Genomic DNA, 27192 nt, shown 5'->3' on the forward strand with positions numbered 1-27192 from the left:
GGACTGGGAGGAGGAGGAAAAACTCACTGTCTTTCAACTGGAACTGCTTGATCGAAAACTAAGAGCCTTGAGTGCGATTATAAATGGAAAGAATATGTTTTCCACAGAGGAGGCTTTTCGAAAGTTTTATTCAATGGAAACAGATTTCTGCAAAGAGTTGGAAGATGTGTTGGAACGATGGTTGGAGATGGCTGAGCAAATCCGAATGGAACAGGGACTGATTTCAGGGGGTGGCAGTAACCCTGGAACGGAAAGATTTTTAATATCCAGACTCCGAGGTGGCAGCTCGGGGTCGAGGGACATAGAATTAAGATTTCTACAAGAAGAAGAAGCATGGCACAAAGGCACGGAGAAACTCAGAATGGAGAGGACGAACATCTTGGAGCTCGATGCAGGGTTTGTGGTGGTTGCAACCTGGATCTGTGGATATTTAGAAGAATATAATTGGAGATTTGGTTCTGGTGAAGGACAGGAGAAGATAATGGACAGAAGGGGAGTGGGTTGAATTAATTAATGTATAATATAGATGGTCTGCCATGGTATCCGAAATCGGAGTGTGAAGTTTGTTAATTACAAGTCTATGTTAAATAAGTAAGGAGATATTGAGCTTAAGTTAAAAGCAGCATGATAAATGATAGAAGAAATAAGTTTAGCTGTAAGAATATTTGGTTAAGTTTTAGGTTATAATGCAAAGAATAAGACAAAGGTGTTTTTTCTTTTTTTAAGTAAAGTTAAATTTTTATAGAGAAAAGTTGTTAAGGAAATAGTGTATTGTTTTAAAACCGAAGGTGTACAGGCGGGGGAAGTCAAACGTCAAGATTTGGAACTAGGATTTTTTTTTTAATAAGGTATACAGATAAGAAGAAGAATCCTGACATTATGTGTATTTGTATTTGTTTTGATATTTGTAGGTGTGGGTTGGGTTTGTGTTATTTTGTGAAAATGTCAATAAATTCTGATAATAAAAAAAAAAGAACACAAATCCTCTTTTGTCCATTAGCTGACATAGAAGAGGGTCCAAAACACATTACTTCATCTAACTTTATTTTTTTTATATGCTGAGAACAATGTGTGTGCCCATGCATTAAGTTTTTTTAAACAGTGTGACTAAAGCCTTACTCACACAACAGTTCCACATTCAGTGAAAACATAGAGGGGATTTTGCCCATTGGACCAATTCCAAGTATTGCATATTTAGCTATTCTGTGGACACAGAACCTATACCATGTTGCTCTCCAGATGTGTTGGACTACAGTGCCCTTCAGACCCAGACAGCAAGACAGTGGCCAGGGATGATGGGAGTTGTAGTCCAACATCTGGTCCAACATCTGGAGTTGTAGTCCAACATCTGGAGGCCAACAGCTAATACTCTTCTAAGTTTCTTTCTGTGCTGTCAGTGATCTTGCAGGTTTCCAGACTGTGCACAGGCAATGTTTACAGGTTTGGTTGAATGCACAGAGTCTTGGAGCATAGTCAGCAGGCACAATCCTGCTTCCCCCCTCCCCTCCATGCAGTCACTGGGCTGGATCCACACCATTGCACTTAGGTCTCATTGAAACCAATGTGAAAAGTTTCAGTGGGACCTGAAGGGCAACTAATAAACTTCATCTGGATCCAACCCACTGAATGCAAAATTGTTATGCAAACAGGATTTGAGCTTCCCTTGCCACAAACTGATAAGCCACCGAAGTATTTCCATTCTTTTTTTTAAAAGTGCCAGTAGATTTATGTAGTGGCTCAGACATACCATTGCCCTTTTTGATGTTTATTTCTTAGCGTTAGTACAGCAAAGAATAATTCTTCTTTACTATTATTACATTGGACACACTATTTCCTCTCCCCCTCCCTTTTCAAGAAGGCTTACCCCCCTACCTTTCCCCCTTTTCCTTTTAAGGGGCTGGATTTACGTGTGTATAAATCAAGTTGCTTATACTGCAGTTTATTAAAAGGAGAAATGAAAGGGAAAGAAACATCACTGCATATAGTTCACAAATTCTCAGACAGGTTTTGTGGGCCATCTGAGTATTGTTGAAAAGACTTCTCACTTACTCTCACTTGGTGAGTGGACCAGGAGAGGTTTCTAACCTTAAGAGAAATAATTTAAAAGTTTCAGGCAGGTGGAAAGGAGAGCTGAAAAGCAAGATGAAGAGGTAATTCAACACTGCTCTGAAATGAAGTGCACGATGGGGCTAGCAGAGAACACAGCTAATGAACCACTTGCTTTGCTTATACAGAGAATGGTAAAACCAAGGTTGATTAGGTTGGGGTGATGTGGGGTGGCTTTTCTGTTTCCTCAGTCTTAAAATGAATTGCATTCCAGTGACTGGGGGGGAAAATGACAGAAAGATATAATCTATTGCTGCGGGGGAAAGGTTGTGTTTTTCATAGTAACTATGTAGAAGCTGCTTTTGGTGGTGGTTTGACCTCAATATATATATTTTTTAACTTTCCTAGATGGTGAAGTGTATATGGAGGGGAAATAGACCGAATTGTATTAATATTTAAAGAATAGAAAAGGGCTATGTTTGTTCGTAGCCTGCAACTCCCTTGAATTTAGAGATTCTCTGCTCTCATTTTTTGAAGCAAGGTTCTCAGTCTTGAAGAATCTAAACATGTTAGGAGGATGTTAGAAGCATGTGCTGTAAGCCAAAGGGAATCAGAAAACTAGCAAATGAAAGAAGCCTAACTACAGTTCATTAAATGCCTAGTTACTGCCATGTTTATTTCACTTTAGCTGAATGGCTATTTCAAGATTTCCCACATTGATTTTGCTGCTTAAGATTTAATATTTTAATAATAATTTTAATATGCGTACAAAACTGACAGCTTTGTAACTTACATAGTATTGAAAATGTTGCTAATAACTAACATTCAACAAAGGAAAATGGAAACACTTGTTGTAAGTTAAAAGAGCAGAGATTTGTCTTGTCCCTGTGCAAGGTAAACAGTGAAGTCTCTTCCACAGGATTCTGGTGCTTTGCAATAGAGTATGAAATAATAATTTTGCAAGGGACCTTCCCTTGCAGTTTCTCTGTTTAGATATGCTGTGGTTTTTATTGGCACAAGTCTCACACTCCCCAAATACTGAAGCAGCCTTCCCCAAACTGCTGCTCTCCAGATGTTGCGGAATAAAACTCCTACCATCCCTGAACATTGGCCATGCTGGCTAGGGCTGATAGGAGTGATAGCCTAAAACACTGAGAGGGTATTGGGTTGGGGAAGACTGTATTAAAATCTCTTGATGCCATCCTCGTGGCAAACGAATCTTCTTTATTTAATAAACTTATTAGACGCTTGTCACCCAGAGGGTCCTCAAGCAACTTACATTGAAAAATATATACATAAATTCATTGTACTGTAAAAAGGTTTGAGCTAACATTAATATTCCATACAACATATACAGGGGGTTAAATAAGAATTCAGTGTAGCCTCATGCTTCCTGCATTAATTTGTTGGGGCAAACTTTATGGAAGGCCAGGCCAGTGGGGAAAGACTTGGTACATCAGTTTATTGGAGCTTTCATTTTACCATATTAATGAAAACCCTGCCATTTTACTTTGTACCATATGAACAAAATAAAAGAAATGTCACGTGTCAGCAGCATTTGCATTCAGATTAAATGGTCAGTTAACACTAAAGGAGCACATGCACCTACCAAGTGCTCATGTTTTAAGAGTTCTGTGAGTCTGACCAAATACGCTCTTGGTCTGTATATTTTTTGTGTGCCACGGAAGATGAATGTGTTGTCCATTCAGTTCTCCTTCAAAAGGTGATCTAAGGCTGCTGTTTTATTCCTTCCTCAAGCTATAGCACATAAATTCTTGGAATTTAAACGTATTAAACAACCGTATAAGGAAAAAAATGCCAGGTTTTTTTGTGTATTTTTGGAGGGGGAGCCTCAGTATTAAGTGGAGATCACTTTATCCATAACATTAATATCTCCATTGTCCATACTGGTTGGGCATTCAAATAATAAATATCTTAGTTCACAGCAATATAAAGTATTGGATTCAAAATCAAAATTATAAGCATCTTGCATTTAAAAAAATATATATGAAAAAATGATGTTACATAATTACATCTGGAATAGTTCTTTAATTACTTTATCTTCCTGTCATATTTTATTTTAAAATTTTATATACCCCATTCCTTACATTTATGTGTCTCTTGGGGTACTCCCAAAACATTGTTTCAGATAATTACAAAAAAAAACTCCACAGGGCTTTGTACTAGATCTTAGAAACATGTTTTCAAGAAAATGAAGCTTTTAGCCAGATAATTTCCCTATACTTTCTAAGCAAGTAATTTACTCTTTTCCTTTTCTTTGTTAGTCTTAATGCTAAAACAGTCCATTGGGACTCATGTACTTGCAATAATACAGTGTTTGTAATATGCAGTAAAGAAGTTTCATCAATTTCTATAAAACTTTTAATGTTTCTCCTTGGTATTTCATGCTGTAAAAATATGTTGCTGTAAAAAATAACCTATAAATGTGGTGAAACCTTTGCCTTCTGTTGTAGTCACCCTCCTCTACTATTTAATCTGCATATACACTTCAACCATAGCTGTCCTGCTAATATTTAATAATGATGTTTCTCCCTAAAAAGTTCAGTTGTAAAGTCTGTTTTACAAAGTCTGTATGCGGAAGTCTACTGGCATGCACTTAGACTCCTCATGATCTTCTTGTATAAAGTCTGTGCAACTGTGAACTAATTGTTGCTTTATATCTATTCTGTATCAAAAGTTACATACTGAAAGGATTCAGATGCATTCATGCATGCTTCTTGCATTCCTACTGAATCTGTGCATGGACAACCTGAAAAATTCATTTTGTGAACATGTTTTTGTAATTAATATATACACCAGGGATGAAGATCCTGTGGCCCTCCAGATGTTGCTTGACTACAGCTCCCATCATCCCTGTCCATTGGCTGTTCCACCTGGGGCTCATTCAGCCACACCTGGAAGACCACTCCTGAAATACACAAACTGATTCAAGTTACCTTCATATCCATCATTTAAGCTTGGGCCCTCAATACTGCAATGTTCCATTGCGGTTTGCTTGATCCATTGCTGTTGCTAACTTCACATTGAAAGTACAAGATCTGTTGGCTACAATACTGCCAATTTTGTTTTAAACTATCCTACAAAACAGTTTAATAATTTCTACTTGTATTAGCCACACTTCCACCAAGTGTTGGGGGTGAGGTACAAATAAAAATAATTATATTATAATTTGAGCACCTAGAATCTTTTTGAGAAGTATCTGTCACTGATCCATGGATTCTGCCAATAGTTCAGTAACCTTTTTCCTTTATGTCATTTTAGGGTGCACCTGGTATAATGGGAGAAAGAGGAGTTCCTGGGCTTAAGGTTAGTAGAGAAAACTTGTATTGTTATTCTTTCTCATTTGTGTGTATACTTCATTGTTCTTATTTCATTTATAATTGTGAACAATGTGGTGAATAGGTTGGGACTTAACAACTTACATAGTTTTACCCACTGAGCTTCATGATGTAGCAGGAACCTGAAGCATAACCTCCAACACCCATACCTAGCACTTTCTTTACCATACTACTCCATCAAGTACATTGGTTTGGATCACTGACTTTGATCCTACCTGAGGGGGCATATCTTTAGTCAAGATGGCTGGCAGAAAGGAGGGAGGCGACTTTTGCTAATTCTCCCTCTTTTAGCTCACATGTATGGAGAGTTGGGAGACCCTCTGGAAAAGTGTAGGACCCTATCTTCCACAAGGAAGAGGGAATTGGCAAAAGGCTTCAAAAGGCTTCCATGGACAGAAGGAGCCCTTCCATTTATGGAGGGTGAAATCTGTATCTAGGCCATCTTATGTACTGTATATAGTTGGAATTACTGTTTTGCTTTCAAGCTTTGTTATTTGTATTAATCCAGCTGGACCTTTAAACTGATCCAGTCCTTTGTGGCTTTTAAAGTCGGTTTCCAAACTTATTTGGAGGGTACCTCCTTAACTCCCTGTTATATGAAAAGCAGGCTTGTTCTCTTGTATGAGAGGTTACCACAGAGCCCTTGCTTTGCATGCAAAAGGTTCAAGGTTCAGTCTGTAGTTCACTCTGATGGCATGTACAGTGGTGCCTCGCAAGACGAAATTAATTCGTTCCGCGAGTCGTTTCGTATTGCAAAAATTTTGTCTTGCGAAGCACGGTTTCCCATAGGAATGCATTGAAATTTAATTCCCACAGGAATGCATTGAAACGTTTTCGTCTTGCGAAGCACGACCATAGAAAAATTTGTCTTCCGAGTCACCTAAAAAATCGCAAACCCTTTCATCTAGCGAATTTTTCGTTGCGTGAGGCATTCGTCTTGCGAGGTACCACTGTAGAAGGGCTGGGAAATATTTTTATCTAAGACCCTGGAGAGCCACTGCCAGTCAAAGGAGATGGGCAGATAGCTTGGCCTTATTTACTTAAGGCAGCTTTCTGTGCTCCCCACTACGTTCTCTCATTTATTGTGTGGGATTGAGGGTTGCAGGGGAATCCTGCAATGAGTAAAATGTGATTAGGGCACAGATTGATCAAGCAAAATAGCCCCAAATTCCTCACAATACAATAAAAGGAACACATTATTCTACTGCCGAAATGTAATTTCACTTAGATGTAATGACATTCCTGAAGCCTGTCTAATTTCGTCAGCTGTGCCAGTGTTTGTCAGGAAGCACATCAGCCTCTCAGCAGAATTTGCACATTATATTGCTATTGACAGCTAACTAGGTGGAGGGAGGGGGCATAAAAATCATGGGCTTGCTCTTTGTCCATCAGGAAAGAACATAGGCCTTTAGGGAACAGTCATTTCTCACTTCAGAATCCCAGCGATGACGCTTAATGCTTAATTAGTTTCCACGGCAGTATCTTTTAGAATTGCAGAGGAATCAATAGCCCTCAAATGGGATTTGAATGAGCTACAGTAGTTAAGCTCTGACAAGATGAGCTGTCTAGGTCAGGTTCAGAGAATTGAAAAGTGGCTTGCCAATGTGCTGGTTTGTCAAGCAGTCAGTAATTTAAAGAGCAACAGGTCTAAGCTTTCTTACGCTGGATTCTGTGCCTGATTATGTAGCTGTCTGAAAATTTAAAAGGAAGCTTTAATTTGTAGGCCACAACTCGCTGAAGTTTATGGATTCTTGCCCATATGCCAATTTGTCCTCATCCCTGTCCATAATATTCTCTATCATTCAACCATATGCAAAGCCATCACAAGATGGAGCAACTTTTGTTTTTGTGCTACTCCAGAGGGGACAACTAGAACCAATGGAAATTGCAAGCAAACTATTTGTTGGTTAAACATTTGACTATGACAGTGGAAGAGACTATCTCAGGATGTGGTGGGCTCTCTTTCTCCTGAAAGAAGCAAACTCACAGCAGTACAAATCTGATATGTACAAACAAGCCACTTATCGGTCTTCTGAAATGTATTTGCTGTTGACTCAGCACTCAGCACCCAACCTATGCTTCTGCTGCCATATCCCAGTCTATCTTGCCAGGCAAAGAATCACTCCATTATTATTTTTATTTAGAATATTTCTTACTTGCTTTTCCCTATAAGGTTCCAATTGTGAGGTCGTGTGGGAGTTAAGGCTATGTTAGTTGTTACCCAACAAATGGCCAGTAACAGGGGTAGGGAACCTCCAGCCCATGAGCCAATCTTGGCCTACCAGTAGGTCCAACTTGCCTCCTCACAAGACCATTTCCCTCAAACTACACACCTGTCCTTCAACTGATGTCATAGGGTGATATCAGCTGATGGGCAGTGGGTGGGGTTCCCTGTGGAGCAGGGAAGCAGACCCCTGCAGGGAGCAGGACTAAACTCTCCCCCACCCCAGCCTGCTCATCAGCTGATGGGCAGAGAGTTCAGTGCTACTAGGTGCTGCTTTGCTTGAAGGGAACATGCTAGTTAAGCATACTTCTCCCCCCACCCCATGGATCAACTTTGACAGGCAGGTGGGTGGGATCACCCACTTATCAGTCACCAGCCATCATCATGATGTCAGATGACTGACACTAACTTGTCAAAGTTAGACCACAGGTTATGGGAAGATAAAAGTTCTGGCCCACCTGACCAAAAAGGTCCTCTACTCCAGTCTATAGTGATTCTAGTAAAGAAAGGAGGCATAAGAAGTACCGGTATTTGGGGTGTTGCTGCCACATGGTATCATAAACAGCTGATACTGGACAAACAAAAAACTGGATGGAAGCAAGTCAGCTTTGTAGAAAAAGAGGCTTTCTCTCATTAATTTAATACGTTTAAAAGTTGGATAAGATATAAATTATACTATCTATATATTTTTTTGAAATGTGATAAAGCCTATCTGTTATGAATCAATTTCTAAATTATTACTACTTATCATCACATCCTTTAAAAATTGCACACGTTAAATTAAATATTTTCTTACAGATTAATTTTAAGGAGGATCTTACAACTCTGTACTACCTGTACTTTGGAGCCATTACTGATCTGAACTTTTGTTTCTGTCTTCTGTTTAAATTAGGGTGACCCTGGCCAACGAGGAGAAAGGGTGAGCTGTACGCTTTCTTTAAAAGCATATACAAATAAATCTAAAATCATTCTCAGAGCTTTATTGACATCTGATGGGAGGGCATTCCACAGGGAGGGTGCCACTGCCGAGAAGGCCCTCTGCTTGGTTCCCTGCATCTTCATTTCTCACAGTGAAGGAACTACTAGAAGGCTTCTCAGAGGTGGACCTCAGTGTCCAGGCTGAACGATGGGGGTGGGGTGGGGTGGAGACGCTCCTTCAGGTATATAATCCTGTGTTATAACCACTGCTATTTTTCTAGAAATAGAGGTGCTGTAACTCTCCATGAAAGCCTCCCTTGCTGTTTTGGAATGGCAATGGTGCCCCCTGAGATGTGCTGGAACTGAGTTCTAGAGTTCCGGCTGAAAAAAAAACAAAACCTGGTTATAACTAACTTTGTGGGGGAGGGAGTCAATAACAATATAATTGGGAGGAAACATTGATAGTGTTACAGATTTTTAGTGGGAGGCAGATGGTGAACATATTTTATTGATTGTTTTAATTTTTAGGGTGATTCTGGAGAAGCTGGGCCCAAAGGTGACTCGGGAGAAAAGGTACAGTTCATAGTGAATATTTTGGGGGAAAGATATGTTCACAGTAATTTAATGTTTTAAAAAAAATGTTTTGAAAAGTATCGAAAACAAACTATGCACAGACCCTTACTTATGTACGCCACTACAGCGGCCAGGATTTTAGTTGCAAGGAACTGGAAGAGTGATAGTATTCCGACAGTATATGACTGGCAGGTTCTTATGATGGAGTATATACAGTTAGCCGTAATGATGGGGAGAATTAGAGGACATCTTAACCAAAAGGTACAAAATGAATGGGAAACCTTTTCAAACTACCTAAACCAATATAATAACATCAAAATCTCCTGGTAGAATCAAGGTGACTCTTGTGTATAAACGGAACATTAACATCTTATTGGAAATGATCTAAGGAATATATATTCATGTAATTGGACCTGTGTGTTTAAAAATGGTGAAGACAAAGAAGTAAAGAGTGCAAACAGAAGTCAAATTTGTTAATTTGTTTATTTGTTCATCAATGTTTAAAGTTTAATGTATGCTTACTTTTATCTGCCCCACACACCCTACCTACCCTCCCCTCCTTTCCCTATATTTCCCCAATCCTCCTTTTTTTTGTTTCTATGTTAATTTGTGTTAAGATATGTTATGTTATGTAATGTTTTGTTAATTGATGCTATGTTAGGTTAATGTTATGTTAATAAGCATTATGTTAGGTTAGGTTGTCAGTATATGTTGTGTAATGTTATTCTGTTACCTTGTGTTTTGTTATGTTATGTCTATCATGTTTTGTCACCAGATCTGTTAATAAAATATTTTAAAAAAGGAAAAGGAAACCAACAATGCACATAGAATATTTTTTAAATTGTTTTTCTCTGATAAGAAACAATCATAACAGCAATAAGCAAGGGTATAATAGCTATTGTTACAGAATGCGTGGTGCTTTCTGGGTGACTGTGACTGGTTCTTGACCCACATACTGTACCTCCCAGGGTGGTTTGAGATTATTAAAATGCTTATTCATTATATCTCTCTATTTCAACAACAAAGTCTACATTTGCTCAGCTAGCATAAAATGAGATAATGGCACACATTTCCCCCCAGTATTATGAATAAATTATAAACAAATCAAATACAACTGGATTTTGCAGCTGCATCTCTCCACACAACTATTTCTTTGTTTCTGAATATGACAGGGCAAATCTATTTTCAAATATTATTTCTCAAAGTGTGATATTTACAATCAAGTGGATATTGCAGATACTTCAGTCTTTTTCGATCTCCCCATCTCAAAACCTCTTTTAAAAAATAGTTCATTTCATTAATTTGAGAGTGTTTATATCTGTGGGGTTTACAGAACAAATTCAAGGACAGCCAGTTTGAAAGGCACGTGCTCCATCAGAGTGGAGCTTTCCCCCTCTTTTTTTCTTCAGTAAATATAATATGAACATAGTATTATCCTGCCATTTGTGATACCTAGTTAGATTTCAGTTCTCAAGATAAACTTTGTGATGAGTTGGATAAAAGAGATGATAGCTCTGACAGATCTTGATTGAGAATAAATAGATGACTACAGGGCTCTTTCAGTCTAACTTTATTAATTTAGAAATTTCAACACATCTTACCATGATAAGTAATTTTTTGGGAGAGAAGGATAGTCTCTTTTTTCTAAATAGCGGCAATTATATTGTGATTTTTTTAAAAAACAAAAACAAAAAACCATGAAGAGTCTACCTTCACATACTATTCCTTTTTTTCCAGACCTGTTTAAATTGTCTGTGAAACATGAAAATGAATCTGTAATAATGTCATATAAAACAGGAAAGATGAAGAAGCATTTTTTTCTTACACGTGACATGTTCACTTCAATTGCCTGCTCATCTTTGGTCCCACAATGGTCTATGTATGCATGCCTTACCTTTCAAGGTGGCAAACATGGTTCCCCCTCCACCCAATTCTATCTTCACAACAACCCTGTAAGGTAGGTGAGACTGAGAGATAGTGGCTGCCCAAAGGGCCACCCAATGAGCTATTTCGCTGGTTGGCTGGGGATTTGTACCTTGGTCCACCCACAGACCTAGTCTGACATTCTAACAACTCTGGTGAGCTATAGTTGTTAGTGATTTATGTCCTTGTTGAGATTTGCTTCTTAAACTTTATCCCTGAAGAAGGATTAATCTGAAAAATGCTAAGCATCTGTGGTTTTCTCCTCTTATTTCCTGCTCATGGTGCCTTCCTGGTTTTATTCTCACAACCACATCACACTCACTCTCAACTGTTGTTTATGAGTGAACATGACCCATAAAATATTTTATGATTATATTGGTTTGCTACAACTGTTAAATCTCTACTTAAATTTTCACATTTGATCATTGTTTCTGGATTTTTTTTATTCAGGGTGACCCTGGATCTTCTGCTGCAGGAATTAAGGTAATGTATAAATCACAGCCTTTCTCCGATAGCTTTGCTGCTCAATGCCCAAATGAATTTTGCTACATTTTCCTTCCTTCTTTCCAGCTTGGACGTATTCCTACACCCATTTTATGATCTTGCATTCTATCATGTGTTTGTTTTAGGGAGAACCCGGAGAATCAGGTCGACCAGGACAAAAGGTAATGTTTCAAAGTTATTCACTTATATACTTGCATCTGATTAAGTGCTATAGTCCACAAAAGCTCATGCTGTTAAAAAAATTGTCTTCAAGTTGCCACAAAACTGTTTGTTGCTTTTGCTGCAAAAGACTTAACACAGCCACCATTCTGGAAACTTAAATGATGTTTTCCCTCAGTATTAAATCTGTGAGATGAATTAATGTTCATTTATTAAGCTCCCTACCACACCATTATTACTATTGTTATTATAATTTCATAAATTTCTATACCACCCTTCACCCAAAGATCACAGGGCAGTTTACAATATAAAAACACAAAAACATATACCATAATAACAAAGAAAACAAAAACAATAGCCAGCACTCCACACGTAAAATGCCATGGAAAGTCTGAGAATTAACAAGGACATATTTCCCCATCTTTCTCCCCACAGAAGTCATGAAACAGGGTGACCAAAGCAGTTTCTGCACCAAAACCAGGCCTAAGCCCAAATTGAAATGGATCTAGAAAATCAGGTTCCTCCAAGTAGCAGCGGAGCAAGCCGGGGCAGGACTCTTCCAGGGGCCTCTGAGGAGTCTGCCTGCCTCCTCCCACTCAGCCACCCTACAGCTGGGGGGGAGGCAGTGGGTGAACTGTTTGAGGCAGAGCGGAGCCTGCGGGCCCCCAAGCCACCGCGTCACTCCCAGGAGAGATACGTGGCTTGGGCATGCTGCAGGCCCCGCGGTGTGTGCCACCCAGCATTTTGTCACCCCCCAGTGGTGACACCCGGGGCACCCCCTTCCTCCACCCCTGCCTCCAAGAATGTCTGGCTCTGGTCTGTGACCACCTGCTCAAGAAACCTGCCCAATAATGGAGAGTGTTTCTTGAGGAGTGGTTTTACCACTCCCTCCTTCAAGCAGGCAAGGACCACCACCTCTCGCAAGGAGGTATGAAGCACCTCCCTGGCCCAGTCAGCTGTCCCCTCCCTGCTAGTTTTTATCAGTCAAGAGGAGCAGGGGTCAGCCCAAGACGTTTTGTTACTTGATGCAAAGGACAAGAAGATGCAATCCCCAATCCATATACAAAAGCCAACTAGGCTGGCAGCTGAATCTAGCTTCAGCACTGGTGATGGGACACTGTTCTCCACAGCTGTAAGACAGCAGACTAGCTTAGGGAGCGCAGAACTGACCACTTGACAGTTTTCCTGCAGAATCTGCCACCTGAGCCATCTGTCTCACTCTGCCTCGGGCCTGTCCTGAATAAGACAATGCTGTGAAATATTCCCTTAAAAATAAGGGGTTTATTAAACTAATATGGAATGCCTAGCTGTCCTGTTCCCAATGAAGCACATGAACTCTCCTGGAACCATCCCTCATTCTTATTCTCTCCTGTTTTCAGAATCACACTGGAAATATATTTCCTAATATGCTTACTTGCCTGAAAAAAAGATGACTAGATCATATAAAAATTGCACACCAGGCCATAAAATGTTTTAAACATTTCACTTTTTATGACAGTTTGTGCTATGCTGGCTAGGTGCTTGGTTCATTCATTTTACTAGGGATTATATGGGAGGAACAGCAGAAACTACTTAAACTTTACGGAGGATGTTAAGCTGCATTTGGTGGATGGCACCCCAGGGCAGATATTCTTGTCAAAGTCTATAGGCTAGGATACAGAGAGACTTGCTTAAGGGCCTCAGTACAGACAGTGGAATGTTCGGGCTTTCCCCCCTTTGAGCAGCAGACCCTCAGGCAATATCACAAGCACCTTTTGAAAGTTGCCTAAAGTGCTTTCCATATGGCTGTTTGAGAAACTCAAGGCTAATGCCCTTTGGGTGTCCAGAATTAACTGTCCTCCTCTTTTGAATTCTAGTCATGGATTTTTAAAAGAATGGCTAAAAAAAAATACTGCTTATTAAAAAAAAGTCTTGTTGAGAAATATGTACATAAAGTATTTGCAACCAATGGATATTTATGTTTAAAACTGTTATGATGTGCAAATTTATTTTGTTCAGAAGAGTCTCTTTTAATTGGAAAAGCTAGTTAATGCATCTTAGATGAATTAATTTATAAAACCTTTAAAATTGTTTATCATGCATTGGATGTACTACAGCATATTTTAAACCATATTTGAATCATGTTCTCTGTTGCTCTTTTCATCAGTCAGGGAATAGCTTGCTGAAATGTGGCATCACTAAAGTGGCTCTCACTCCATTACATTCATGATTGACCAAATGGATGAGATTGCAATGAATAATCCATAGCCATGAAATCCACATTAATGTAGAATTTGATGAGATTATTGCTTTGGGTGGAAATGCATGATACCATAAATAAATAGATGTAGAGGGCACAATCCACTGGGGATTTCTCCCGCGCAAGATTCCTTGCAACAGAAGTCATCACAGCTGTAGTGTTGTGGAGATCCCATTGGACTTGGGTCACAAAGTCCATTAAGTCTCATCTGATTCAAGGACAGAAAAATCTGTGATGTTTTAAATGCAATATGTTTCTCACCTAGCCTTGAGGATATAAGAAAATGTCATCGTCTTACATACGTATAGGTAGAATCCTGATTCTGAAAATATTGCTTTTCTGTATTATTTTAGTTGGATTCTTAGAGCTCTCCTGTCCATACCTTTTCATTTGTGGTTCCAGTGGTGCTCAACACATCATAAACTCCATTGCACAACAAATCTTAGTTGGATATAATAGAAGCTCTCATATTCTTACCTCCCAGTATATCTCTGCCTTAAAACACTTGCAATTTCATCTTCAGACCTGTACAGAAGAAGCTATCAATTAGCATTAAGTGATGAGTTTGTGATGGTGCCTAACATATCCTGAGAACCTCTCGGACAACATGAAATCTATGATCTACCATAAATGATGTCTGAACTAAAGACACTTGAAGTAGAAATGAATTGATGTACTGTGCTGCTTGCTGCTTTATTTTCAGTGTATATAATTCCTACATATAAAATTTTGAAATTTAGAGTAAAATGGTTGCAGAGTGATCTATACATCAGATACCGCTATCATGCAGTGTCTGGTCCATTCATTTCAGAGGTACTTGCACGGGTCTCTTCAGTGCCAGCCAAATAAAATGTTGCTACCTGAAGCAAGCCCAACTGGCACTTGTGCATGCACACATGCCAGGATCAGCATTTTTGAAACTTTGGCTGCATCATATTCCTGCCTTCATCTATCTTCCCTGACCTCTAAGACCAGCCCTGAATAGCAGCTAGAAGCTGAGCAGTGACAGTGTTTGAAGGCCCTTGTCCTATTTTTATTATCACAAGTGATTCATAAAATGCTTTTTCCATTTCATACATCTGTGAAGCAAATAAAATGCATACATTCACTGTGAATGTAAATTTGATTTTAACATGACAAAGGACTTGAAAGTCTTACTGGATGTTGCATTAGAGCTAGGAGGGAAATGTCCCTGCATAGCAAGGTGAAGGACAAAGTACAGGAGCACTAATGGTTTTGTAGGAACTGGTTGGCTGATGGAAGTTATAGTCAAGCAACATCTGGAGGACTATAGCTTCCTCAGTCCACAGGCTAAATCTATGAGGCTCTGATCTTTACAGTGTTCAAGTCTTGCATCCTACAACACCATCTCCATTGCCACTGTAGATGTAGCTATTAGTGCTCCTGTACCCAGGAGCCCTTCACCTTGCCATGCCTTGCATATTTATCCTAGCTCTAAGGCAACTTACTGTAAGGCTTTCTAGCACTTGGCAATTTAGTCTCTTTTGTCATCAGTAGAATTGGATTTAAGAGCAGTGGTAGCAACCACCATTCATGCTGCTGCAGCTAAAACCAGTTCAGTAGACTGGGCTGCCTGTCAGCACTTCCTACTAAACAAGCACTTCTGCCAGTCCAGTGCACACTCTGCCAGTTTACTGCACATCAAGGGCTTCTTGTTTACTTCTCAGTCTCTTCATCAAAACTCTGACCTCATGGAACCACCTTTGAATATTGTTATGCAGCAGTTTTCACCCTTCTCCCTTGCTCTTAATTTATCCACAGCAGAACAGAGCCCTGTTAGTTTAATGCTTTAATGCCTAATCCATTGCTTTGAAACTATGTTTGACAGCAGACAATATTCAGCATATCAACAAGTGCCTACTATGGAATAAAAATATGAGCTGTAAATCGCAATAAGCTTGTGCAGAACATGAGAGAGGAGAGAACTTTACCACTGTTCTTATATTAACATAAATAGAACAATGGCTAATAAGTGAAGTTCATATGCAAGCAAAGTTGTCACTTGTCAGTGCTGTGGAAAATATAATTTATCCCTTAGCAGTATTAAATGGATGTTGGGTAGTGCTAATCTGAACCAGTATACCATCCTAATCTACAACTGAAGTAAATCATGATGTTTTAAAGCAATCATCACCTTGCATTTTGGGGAAAAAGTTTTAATGGGCATGCAGAGTTAATTGTAGATTCCATGCACATATGGAACTCCTTCTTGGGCAAAGGCTTTTGTCAATGCTGCAGCCATGTGCCTTGCCTGTCGCATTCAGTTTTGCACCAAAGTCCTTGGGTTTAAAAAAATATTTTGTTTCTTGAATGTGAGGGATATCACTTTCAAGTAGGACATTTACGACAATTGTTTAGAGCATGAACAACTGTTTTGCTATGAACGCCACAGTAGAACTATGCTATCATAGAGGGTCTAACCCACAGGACTCTAGCTTGTGGTGAAACTTGGAGCAGGCCTTAGCCTTCCTTTGTGGCTTAAAAGGCCGTAGATTGTTTAATCAGCAAAAGCCTGGTTATGTAGGAATGTTTTTGCCTAGCGCCTAAAGATATGTAATGAAGGTGCAGGTCAGCCTCCCTGGGGAAAGCAGTCTGGTTTGGTTCATATTTAGCTTGTCAGATTGAATGATACCCCTCTCCTCCCTCTGTTTGCTGTTCTGGAGGTTTTCTGGATTCTCCCCAGAGTGAATTTTTGGGGGTCTGGGGGGAGTAGAAGTGCAGGGGAACCCTTTACACTAGCATGGCTTTGTGCTAGTGGAACTAGTTAGCTGAATCCTGGCCCATATTTAATTTTGACTATGTAGCTATCTTTTGGCTACTAAATGTGGTTTAATATTCTCCTGCAATGCTGTATCGTTTTATTTTGTAGGGTGAGCCTGGGCTCCCTGGACTTCCTGGACTTCCTGGGATTAAGGTAAATATAGTGGTGATCTCTATGTAGTGAAGTTGAACCTGTTAAATGAATATGAGAAGGGTGTGTTAACATGTGAACTGGAATATATATATATATATGTGTGTGTGTGTGTGTGTGTGTGTGTGTGTGTGTGTAATGGAGACTTACAATAAATATGAAATATATTAACGAACACCAGCAGTAATCTCACATAGTCAATGGACTAACTTTAATAGGATTGGTTCACTGACATTCGAAAGGCATGTGCATAAAATCCAGTCATGTACCTGGACTCAGACTGTAATGTCATTTCCCATATTTTATGTGCCATACAATCATGGTTTGCAAGGGTTGGATTTTATACACGTCAGGGGTGGGAAGGGAATTATATGCAATGGAGCTTACTCCCAGATAAGTGTGCATAGGATCTTTAGAGTTTGGGCAAATAAATGTCTGATGAGACCAGTGGTGGAGGAACCCTCTCTGGCACCTGGGGCGGGACACCGAGGGGTGGGGCAAACCGCCCAGTGGTGCATGTGCAATGTCCGTATGGGCTGCCGTGTGTGCGTACTCCGTACGGGATACCGCTCGTGCGTGCCGTCCATGCGGGTGTCTGTTTGGGCTGCCACTTGCACAGCAACCATACAGGCTGCCGCTCTCTCACACCGTCCATATGGGCGTACCGACTGTGCGCGCCCTCAGCCACTCTACAGCTGGGGGAAGGCAGGGGGCATCTTGTCACACACACACCCGAGTGGCACCCGGGACGACCCACCCCCTCCGCCCCCCACTTCGTACGCCCCTGATGAGCACAGAAGCATATCTTATGAATTCATTACATTCAGTAAGGATGTTCTTACTGTGATATCATAGGAATAAATTCCATTCATGTTTCCCCCTCTTTCCCTTTCCCATTTATAATTCACTACATCAAAAGTAGCCAATGTGGTACCCTCCAATGTGTGTTGCTGTCACACTGCAGCTCTCATCAGCCCCAGCTAGTTGGCCAATGATCAGGGATGGGAATTACAGTGCAGGAAAATCTGGAGAGCACCATGTTGGCCCCACCTTTCCTACATTTACAGCTGGTTATTGCAGGAAAAAAACCCAGAAATTCAATATGTTATAAAGCCTCCTGTGCTGTTGCTCTTTTGGAATAGTTAGAAATGTTACTGGTGTGAGAATGTGCTCCACAGTTTCATTCAGGAAACAGGCAGAGTACGTACTCAAATATAGAATGTTGACTCATCAGTGTGAAATCCCATGCTCCCCTTTAAACAAGTCTTCCTTGAACCTTGCACTGTGATACAAAGCAAAATGCCTTTTGGCTTTATCTGCATTCCAGTATCCCAGGAAGTGATACTCCATGTATGCATATAATATATACACACTGATTCCTGGTGGGCAGGGGGAACTCTGGAAAGGAGAAATTATTGCCTCTCTTTCTCTTGAAATTCAAGACATGAAGGCTGTCTCTTAATAGCAGCCAGCACTCCAGCACTAAGCAAGCCAAGGCACATATGGGACAGGATGTTGACCCGTGTGAATTCCAAAATAGTCTAGGGTTAGGGGAAGATGGATTTGCAATGGCAGCCAGGTATGTAAATCTACAAATGGAACCCACTATACAGGCATAGGGGGATAACTCTTTATATTATTTAACAATATTTTGGATTAGGTGATTGGAGAATAGCAGTGGTTTTCTATGCTTGCAAAATACAAAGTGCATTTTACTTCAGAGATATATAAATTAAATTATGTTTAAATATGAGTATTTTGATGCACTAGATTTCTGCTAAACAGCTGAGACAGAGAAATGTTTGGCTGCCATTTTCTCCACATGCCTCTTGATGACCCTTGTTTCCTCCAATTTGTGGCTTACTGAAATTAGGATGGTGCAGCTTAATTTATGGTTACACCTCCTGGGGGGCATCACATTCCTTACATGTACCATGAAGTACACAAAGTCAAATAGCTTTTAAAACAGTATGGAACAGCAGTGCCCTGCCCAACAGCTGCTTGGTGCATGCCATCTTGAACATGCAAGAGTCTTAAGCATTTTCTTCCCCAAGCAGGCATTGACTTTGTTTAGGAAAGAGTTGGGACCCAAAACTAGTCATACATGACTATCACAGCTGTCAGAATGTGGTGAAGCTGTTAACCCCCTGAAGACTGGCTCCATGGAACCGCAAGATGGTGCCTGTAAGAGCTTGGGGGGAGGGAGTGGGTCCCCCACTCCAACAATGCATGCATCTCCACTTTAAGAAAATACCAAAATGCAGTTTCCTATATTCTTGGATATTTCAGAAGAAGTCCCCTATGGTTTCTGATTCCATAAGGACCCAGATCAAAACATAATGGGTCTCTTGTTTAAAATTACCTCTGCGTTGCAGAGGCATCTGTATGCCTTACTGAAATGGAACTGCCTGTTTACTTTGCTTCACACACCATTAACATCACTAATCTGGGTAGAATTCCATTTGCTTCTTGCTATCTCTGTGGAGTAGTTGATGACAACACAAATCTGAAAAGAAGCAATGTTTGTAGAATATTCTAGGTACGGTTATGTAAAAGAACTTTCATAGTTTTTGTACTTCTTTCTTAAATAAACCTGAAAGGAGGGTCATAAGAGAAGCCAGAGTAACTTTATTCAAGCAGCCAAATGGATTATTATGTTGAAGTTCTTTAGTCATGTTTTGGTTGACTTTCTGCACTGGTGGCTGACTGCACAAGTAATGCTTTTTTAGCATTTAGCATGAATCTCACCTACAGGAGACAAAATCCTTACTACAATTCTGCTATTGTTTGTAAACTGCCTTGATTATTTCTATAGAGGGGCAGGATAGAAGCACTAGAAAGTTTATCACATTAGTTTTCTAGAACAACTGAAAAGAACCTCATTTTATTTGCATGTTGCTTTTTTCATTCAGTTTCTTCCTCTTAAGTTAATGTGTAAATCTATTGCCAAAACTGTTTAAAGAGAAGAGGGTTGTGTTTGTCCCAGATTCTGATATAACATCTGTATAATAATGTCACACACAATTGTTCTTCTTTTTAATCCTGGAATGAAAATTTGTTTTGTAACCAAAATGGCAAATGTTTAATATTTCGTAAGTTGTGAATGAAATGTAACTAGAGCTAATTAGTTCCTTTTCCCCACTGAATCCGTCATGTTATTAGCCTTGTCTTGGTAGATTATTATTTTTTACATAAACTGTAATGTAATCCAGGAAGCCTAACATGCATTAATTCCATGAAAAACAAGATGTAAGAGCTTCTAGTTCATTTGCTTTTCTTAAACTCAATGAAGCTTTTCTTGAAGAACTCTGTGCTGATGGAAATCAAACTTGATTAATTATATCTGTCTATAGCAGTTGGATTTGCAGTTAGAAAACCATGGGCGACTAGGAAAAGTATCATTAGAGGTAAACTTATTTTTACTGTAATTGTTCACAGTTAAATTAACAGAGATCTAATGTGCTCATTTTTCAAAGGGTGAACCGGGTTTCATAGGGCCACAGGGAGAACCTGGATTACCAGGATTGCCAGGAACAAAGGTATGTTTCACATCCCCCCCTTATTGTATGTAGCTTACTTCATATCATATTAGTTCAAAACCTAATCCTTATCCTAGACCAAAGCACATTCACGCAACCAACCGTTAAACCCAAACTGAAGTGATATGTACATTTTGCTGGAACTGAAAGAGAGAATGGAATCAGGTCCACTGGCGGCTCTGCTGAGAAGCCAGCTTCTTCTGTTTCCTCTCTCCCTCAAGTGTCACTAGAAGCAGCCATTGCAGAGGGAGGATGAGAAAGCAAGCAGGGCTCAGCTGAGAGACCAGAAGCTTTTGGCTCCACCTCCTTTTGAACATTTTCTATTCCAGCTGGTTGTTCTAGGACCTTGGTAAATAAGGACTAATGATTGAGGGAAGACCTGCACCAAACATTTAAAGTGCCTTCAACACACATTACTTCCCCCAAAGCATGCTAGTTTCTCTTTCACAGACCTACAATTTCCAGTACCTTTATCAAACTACAGTTCCAATGAAGCTTGGGGGGGGGCGGGAATCATCTGCTTTAAATGTGTGTTGGCTGTGATTTAAATAGATGCTGTGGATCCGCCCTGAATTTACTTTTCTCCTTCTACCCCCAGTCCTTTGGTCTGCTGTGAAATATATATTTCAGCAAACCTTTGCAGCGGTCCAGCTTGCCACCAGAGGCATAAGTGACCTCAGCTGCAAGGAGTACCTTTTACTAGCTGCAACTAGTTCACTAGCTATGGGCGTTTCTGCACAGGAATAGCCCAGCTGGCCCAGTCAAAGCTATCAGGACATGTGATTGAAATCCCTTAGGACTACTGTCTGGTTTTTTTTTTTTTTTTTTTTTGCAAGACCATATCTGCCAGCTTGGGCAGGGAGACTGTGGGGCAGCAGGGTAAGAAGTACAACCCATTCTGCCTCTATGGCCCAGTGTTAGGTATGGTCCCTTGATAATGCACTCTGAGTAGAGCAGTTTATTTTATTTTAACATCAAGCTCTTCAGGACAAGGAGTTTGTACTCTGTAAACCACCATTCACTATCTTGGTGCTGTATAATAATAACAAATAATATGGACCACTCTGTTTGCTCTGAGCATGTTCTTAATTGTACAACCTGAACTGCCTTTGAGTTTTCTCCTTAATCAGAGCATGAGAGACTTCTAAACTTTCAGTTTCACTTAATGAAGGAATAAGGCGCCCACCGCCTTCCGGCCAGATGTCTAACTCACATCATCTCTTGCAGTTGGCCATGCTGGCTGGAGCCGATGAGAGTTACAGACAAACAACGTCTGGGAGGACATAGGTTCCCTACCCCTGCTTTAGTGGCCACAAATGCTCTTTGGAAAATCGAATCTCTATCCACATTTGATGCATTCGCTTCTCAGTTGAACTATTGCACTAAATTTTCAGTGGGTGGGGCAATATCGCCCTCTGCTTAGCTGCCCAGTTGCTCATCTTGAAAACAGGATGAAGAACTGAAAGCATCTAAGACTCTGGTGATTGTTTAAAACACTGGAACTAATAAAATGAAAGCACTTTAAAAAATGGGTAGCTTTATCTCTCTCGCTTCTCCCTCCCCCTGTGCTTCATATTCATATTTAATCCACAGCATTTGAAACTTTCACGGTAGTTTAACATTGACAATTCAGATGAAGTAGCAGTAAGCATCCACTTCTGGAACATAATTTATTTTCCAAAAGAAAAGTTTGTCACTGTATTGTGCTTATCAGCTCTCCATTTGAAATATGTTCAGGATATGATGCTCTTTAATGTTTCTAAAATGGCTAGTTATCATGCCTGCTGTTGCCTGTATTCTATAATATTTTCCTCTCATCTTGCTCTCTCTGGTAATTTTTGACAGGGTGAAAGGGGAGAAGCAGGACCCCCTGGGAAAGGTGAACGAGGTGAGACTGGAGCTCCAGGGCCAAAGGTCAGTTCGGTTTAACTTTGACAATTAAAGTGTGCATTTTGGAGCTTTGTGTTTTGGTGTATGTGTTCTTTAAAAAATAAAATCCCTGCTAGTGATAAAAAATAAATTTCAGTGCCTAGGCCTTGCCGATCAGAAGGTCAGCGGTTCGAGTCCCTGCGATGGGGTGAGCTCCCATTGCTTGGTCCCTGCTCCTACCAACCTAGCAGTTCAAAAGCACATCAAAGTGCAAGTAGATAAATAGGTACCGCTCCAGCGGGAAGCTAAACGGTGTTTCCGTGCACTGCTCTGGTTCGCCAGAAGTGGCTTAGTCTTGCTGGCCACATGACCCTCGGCCAGTAAAGCAAGATGAGTGCCACAACCCTAGAGTCATCCACGACTGGACCTAATGGTCAGGGGTCCCTTTACCTTTACCTTACAAAAATCATTTGAATTTATGCTGGTCACTTTGGGGCACAGCCCAGCCAGAAATTATTTATGTAAATTGAGGGATCAAATGTTAAAAGCCAAACCTGTAATTGTAATATTGAAATTTAGGACTTTCAGGTATGTCTATGCAGAATTAACATCCTAAGGTGCTTACCATTGCAATGTTTCAAGTCCAGCTAATAAAATAAAATAAAATAAAATATTAACAGTGCAATCCTATGTCTGCTGAGAAGTCTCATCAAGTTACTGCCAGGTAAGTTTGTATATGAGTGCAACCATAACCTGTTTTCTAACTTTGACACGGGAAGGAGTATTTCTACATACATTCCATTATCTCGTTGATTTCCTGCTACAATAGGATTTAGGAATTCTGTATGCTTATTGCTTGCATCAATGTAATTTATCCAAAAGGTCTGAGAGCTACCCAAAATATTAAGATAAGAATTAATTACAGGCCTATGGGTGGTATTAAATATTAGTCATACTCAGAGTAGATCCACTCTACTCCAATTAAATTAATGGGCAAATTATTGGTAAAATATCTTTCCCGCCCTTCACCATAAAGTCCTAAACTGAGTTACAGCAATTGAATGTACAATTATAAAAATGAATAAAACCATTGCAATTATGAAACAAATAAAACCATTCTGTTTGGGCAGAGCAGTATAAATTCAGCAAAAGAGGTGGGCCTTTACATTCAAAGGCCAGACATAACCAACTTAGGTCTATTAATTTCAGTGGGGTTGCTCAGAGTAGAACTTTTTTGGAGACAACCCTCTATAATGAAGGCATACAGTTTTATTTCCACAGTTATTCTGAGTAAATGAACCTATCCAAATTGGTTTTTTGATTTGCAATGGTTACTATATCTGACAAGTTGGCAAGTTGAGAGAATTCAGGAAGGGTGTGAGGAGAAATTCCCTGGATATTTCTTAGCAAAGGTCTTCCAGTCTTTTTTTTTTTTTTTTTTAAACAGAACCTAAATTTTCACTTCAAGCTGCTGTAGTAAGAATTATCATGTCGCCTGGATTCATTAATACTAAATCATTCATCATTCATATACCTGCATTAATATCTGTTATTTAGAAGCATAGTTGTCATTATTGTAAAATGAAGTGTTTCTACCACACCAGTAATGGGGAACCTGTAGCCCCCTGATGCTTGCTGGTCCAACAACATCTGGAGGGCTACGACTTCCCCATCCCTGCACTAACTTTACAGGTAGCTGATACTAATTCCTTTTCTTCTCACTTTCCTTTTTCTGTCCTCATTTCTGCTGTCCATCTTGTATGTATTCCATCATCCAGGGGAGGTCAGGCGAATCTGGAGCTAGAGGCCCAAAGGGGTCGAAGGTCAGTAGTAAGCAAATTTTGGTTTTACTGATTCAATGTGATGTGGTGAAGTTTTGTGGTCTGTTGGTTAGTTTATTTTATATGTGTATAAACTGCCCTTCAAGCAAACAGTTTGCAGGGAAGATTACATTAAAATGAAGTGACGACCAAATAGCACAAGGCTTTTTTCTGTGCCAGCAACCTGGTTGTGGAGTTTCCCCTCAAAGAATAGCCTCGTCCCTGGTGGTGTTTAGGCAGGGAGTGAAAACATTCTTATTCTGTGTGGCTCTTGATAGTTTTTAACTTATGATTGAAGAGTATTCACTATGCTGCTTTTGATTATAAGTTTTTTCTTTTTCTTTTTCTGTTACTCAGTAGTGTTTTCTTTCGTTTTGTTCTTTTATGTAAATTGCTTTGATCCAGAATGCAAAATACAACTGTTTCAAAGGTAGTCCTGGGGGCATCATATTAAAGAAGTAAATCCAAAGTTTTAGCAAAGCATATTTAGCAAAGGCCAGACTGTGCAGGAGAGGCCCCAACTGGTGTACTAGCCTAAATGGATGAAGGGCACTCTAGATGCTGTTTGGACCTGTAATGACAAAGCTGTATCCAGGAGCACCACTAAACTGTGAACCAGATCCTTTACAGTGAGTGCAGCTCCATCTAGATCAGGCTGAACACTACTGTATCTCCCTCAACACAGCACCCTTAGCTGGATAGATGTTGCCAAGCTTGCTCAGACACATCTGCAGACTGTTTCCCTGTATTCAAGAGATCACTGATGGCAGGGGGGGGTGTTAAGCCAAATGTTGCACAATGAGGAACTGTTCCCAACGTGACCTTCTGCCAGAAGACAGGCTGCTAAGTTCACCTCATAGAAGTTTCACTGTGCAAAGGCTGCTAAAGTGTTATTGTTGTAGTTTCTTATTTAAAACCACATTAACACTGAAAACATCTTGGTTCAGTCACAAGCCCAGCTGTACTGTCACAAATAGCTCAGAGCTGTGTACTAGTGTCTTTCTAGAGTCTTCTCTGTCTTTCCGCTAGATTCTTGTTACTATGAGCAAATGGGTGCTCTGTTGCCATCCTAATCAAGTCTCATACTGAGTCTAGGCTGATCACAAAGATACAACCCTTTTGTTATGTACAATGAACTACTTGCATATGGACCGCAGCCTAGCAAAACACATTTGTTGCTGGCTATGGATGGAACTAGAACAAACCTCTAGGTACAGAGCCCTGTCTTCCAATGTTGTCATGTATGTATGTATGTATGTCTGGTGTTTGGGCTACAACCAATGTCTCTCTTGTATCTGCCCATATTTCTGTATAGATCTGTGGTGCTTTTTAACTGGAGAAGCTTGAAATAAGCGCTCACCACCCCTTTTGCGATGGTGGGCGCCATTTTTGCCCTCCCGGCATTCGGCACCCCCGATCCTTGTCCTTGACTTACCGGGAGGTGGCCCGCCTTCCCGGCGACGTGGAGTGTTGTGAGGTTCCCTCCAACCCCCCTGTTCAAACACGCCTATCTGTGGTGCTGTTGGGGGTGGGGCCAGGTGGGCAGACCACAGGTGAGCAGGCTTCACTCTGGTCCGCACCTGGGGCGGAGCCTGTGCTGAGTGCGCAGTCAGCTTTGGAGCTTCAGAGGGAGTAGCAGGTTCCAGTGAAGGCTCGGAGAGAAGTGTGTCGTGGGACAGAGCTACTCGTAGTGAGTTGGTGAGTTGATTGCGTCCTTCCCCACGTGAAACTTGAAATATTTATTTTGCTTTTTATTAGGGTGATTCTGGAGACAAAGGTGATTTGGGGGCAATGGGCCCAAGGGTAAGTGACTACCATTTGAGCCATTCCATGCAGCATGAGATTCGATGCAGCTCATTTCCTCAAGCTGCCCAGATGAAATCAGCAACATTTTAAAACAACTAAAGTATATGTCTAGGTAGGCTTGCGGGGAAAATAATTGTTTTCCACAGGCATCTAAAACAGTATAGCAGAGTACCTGTCTGATGTTAATAGGCAAAGAGATCTAAAAGTATGCAGCCACACTAAAAGGTTGACTCCTTAGAGAAGCGAAACAGGTATTAACTGTGAATGAATATTATAGCCTTGATCTGCAACATCTTAGCTTTGATTTGCATTATGTCCCTGATGCATGCTGGGTTGTGATGTGTTTTTCTGAGACTGCACATTCCAGTTATTATATTAGTCAGTTTTCTGTTTAACACATTGGTATGATCAGACTAAAAGAACACATTGTCACCGATGGCATTGAATAGATGATTAATCTTGTCTCTTCTAAAGTTATCATTAGTATTATCAAGGCCAATCAACTCTTAAGCACGTCCATCAAGATTTTATGTGCATTTGCACACCTTGGGTAGCACAGACTGTGTGATACCAATAAGCTCTCTGAAGAGTTTGAGCTTGGTGCAGCATTTGAAAATGAGGCAGGGAATATGCATCAATCCATCATATTCTGGTATAAATCTTCCAGGCAGCTAACATGCCATTTCTGTAATATAACAAAATGATACCCTGAATGGAACTGTGCTGTAATCAGCAGCTCAGGCAAAATTTTATGTTGCCTTCCTCAAATTGATGAGAATAGTGAGTGATTTGTATGCTGTGCTCTTGATTCAAATAACATTTTTGGGTGAATGTTTTACAGGGCCCTCCTGGACAAAAAGGTGATCAAGGGGCAACAGAGATAATTGATTACAATGGCAATATCCACGAAGCTTTGCAGGTATGTCACCAGAAGTCATGCACAGTAGGCATAATTATATTTTTCCTCCCATGCCCTTTGAGTTGGAATAGAAAGTGGAATATCATGGTATTCATATATTGCTATAGTATAGGAGTTGAGTATGTGCTTTGCATCCATCCATCCATCCATCCATCCATCCATCCATTGACAGTCCCTGTGAAATATCTCAGCAAGGCTGGTAAAGAACTCAGAAAGTACACAATGGTAAGCTAAATGGATTGATAGTCTGACCAAGGCAGCTCTCTGTGTGTTTTAATGATACTCTAGAATCTTCTGTTATTGGGGATGGTATAGTGAAATGGACACTCACCTGACTGAGTCACTGCTCCTTACCAGAAGGG

At 40.3% G+C, this 27192-nt stretch overlaps 1 protein-coding gene across 26 annotated transcripts in view; it reads left to right on the forward strand.

Moving 5' to 3' along the window:
- The window catches only part of COL25A1 (collagen type XXV alpha 1 chain), a 269680-nt gene that overhangs the window by 207381 nt on the left and 35107 nt on the right, over positions 1 to 27192 (forward strand). For 23 of the 26 annotated variants that reach the window (XM_033160234.1, XM_033160235.1, XM_033160223.1 and 20 more), the window contains 11 exons: positions 5329 to 5373; positions 8522 to 8548; positions 9076 to 9120; positions 11494 to 11526; positions 11673 to 11708; positions 16836 to 16880; positions 20354 to 20416; positions 22262 to 22330; positions 24064 to 24108; positions 25864 to 25908; positions 26753 to 26830. In XM_033160234.1, the coding sequence (XP_033016125.1) occupies positions 5329 to 5373; positions 8522 to 8548; positions 9076 to 9120; positions 11494 to 11526; positions 11673 to 11708; positions 16836 to 16880; positions 20354 to 20416; positions 22262 to 22330; positions 24064 to 24108; positions 25864 to 25908; positions 26753 to 26830 (531 nt within the window). The remainder of the gene's footprint in view (positions 1 to 5328; positions 5374 to 8521; positions 8549 to 9075; positions 9121 to 11493; positions 11527 to 11672; positions 11709 to 16835; positions 16881 to 20353; positions 20417 to 22261; positions 22331 to 24063; positions 24109 to 25863; positions 25909 to 26752; positions 26831 to 27192) is intronic. The other 3 variants (XM_033160230.1, XM_033160237.1, XM_033160248.1) reach the window with 1 other exon arrangement.

Source organism: Lacerta agilis, chromosome 9, assembly GCF_009819535.1.
Source record: "Lacerta agilis isolate rLacAgi1 chromosome 9, rLacAgi1.pri, whole genome shotgun sequence".
Classification (NCBI taxonomy): Eukaryota; Metazoa; Chordata; class Lepidosauria; order Squamata; family Lacertidae; genus Lacerta; species Lacerta agilis.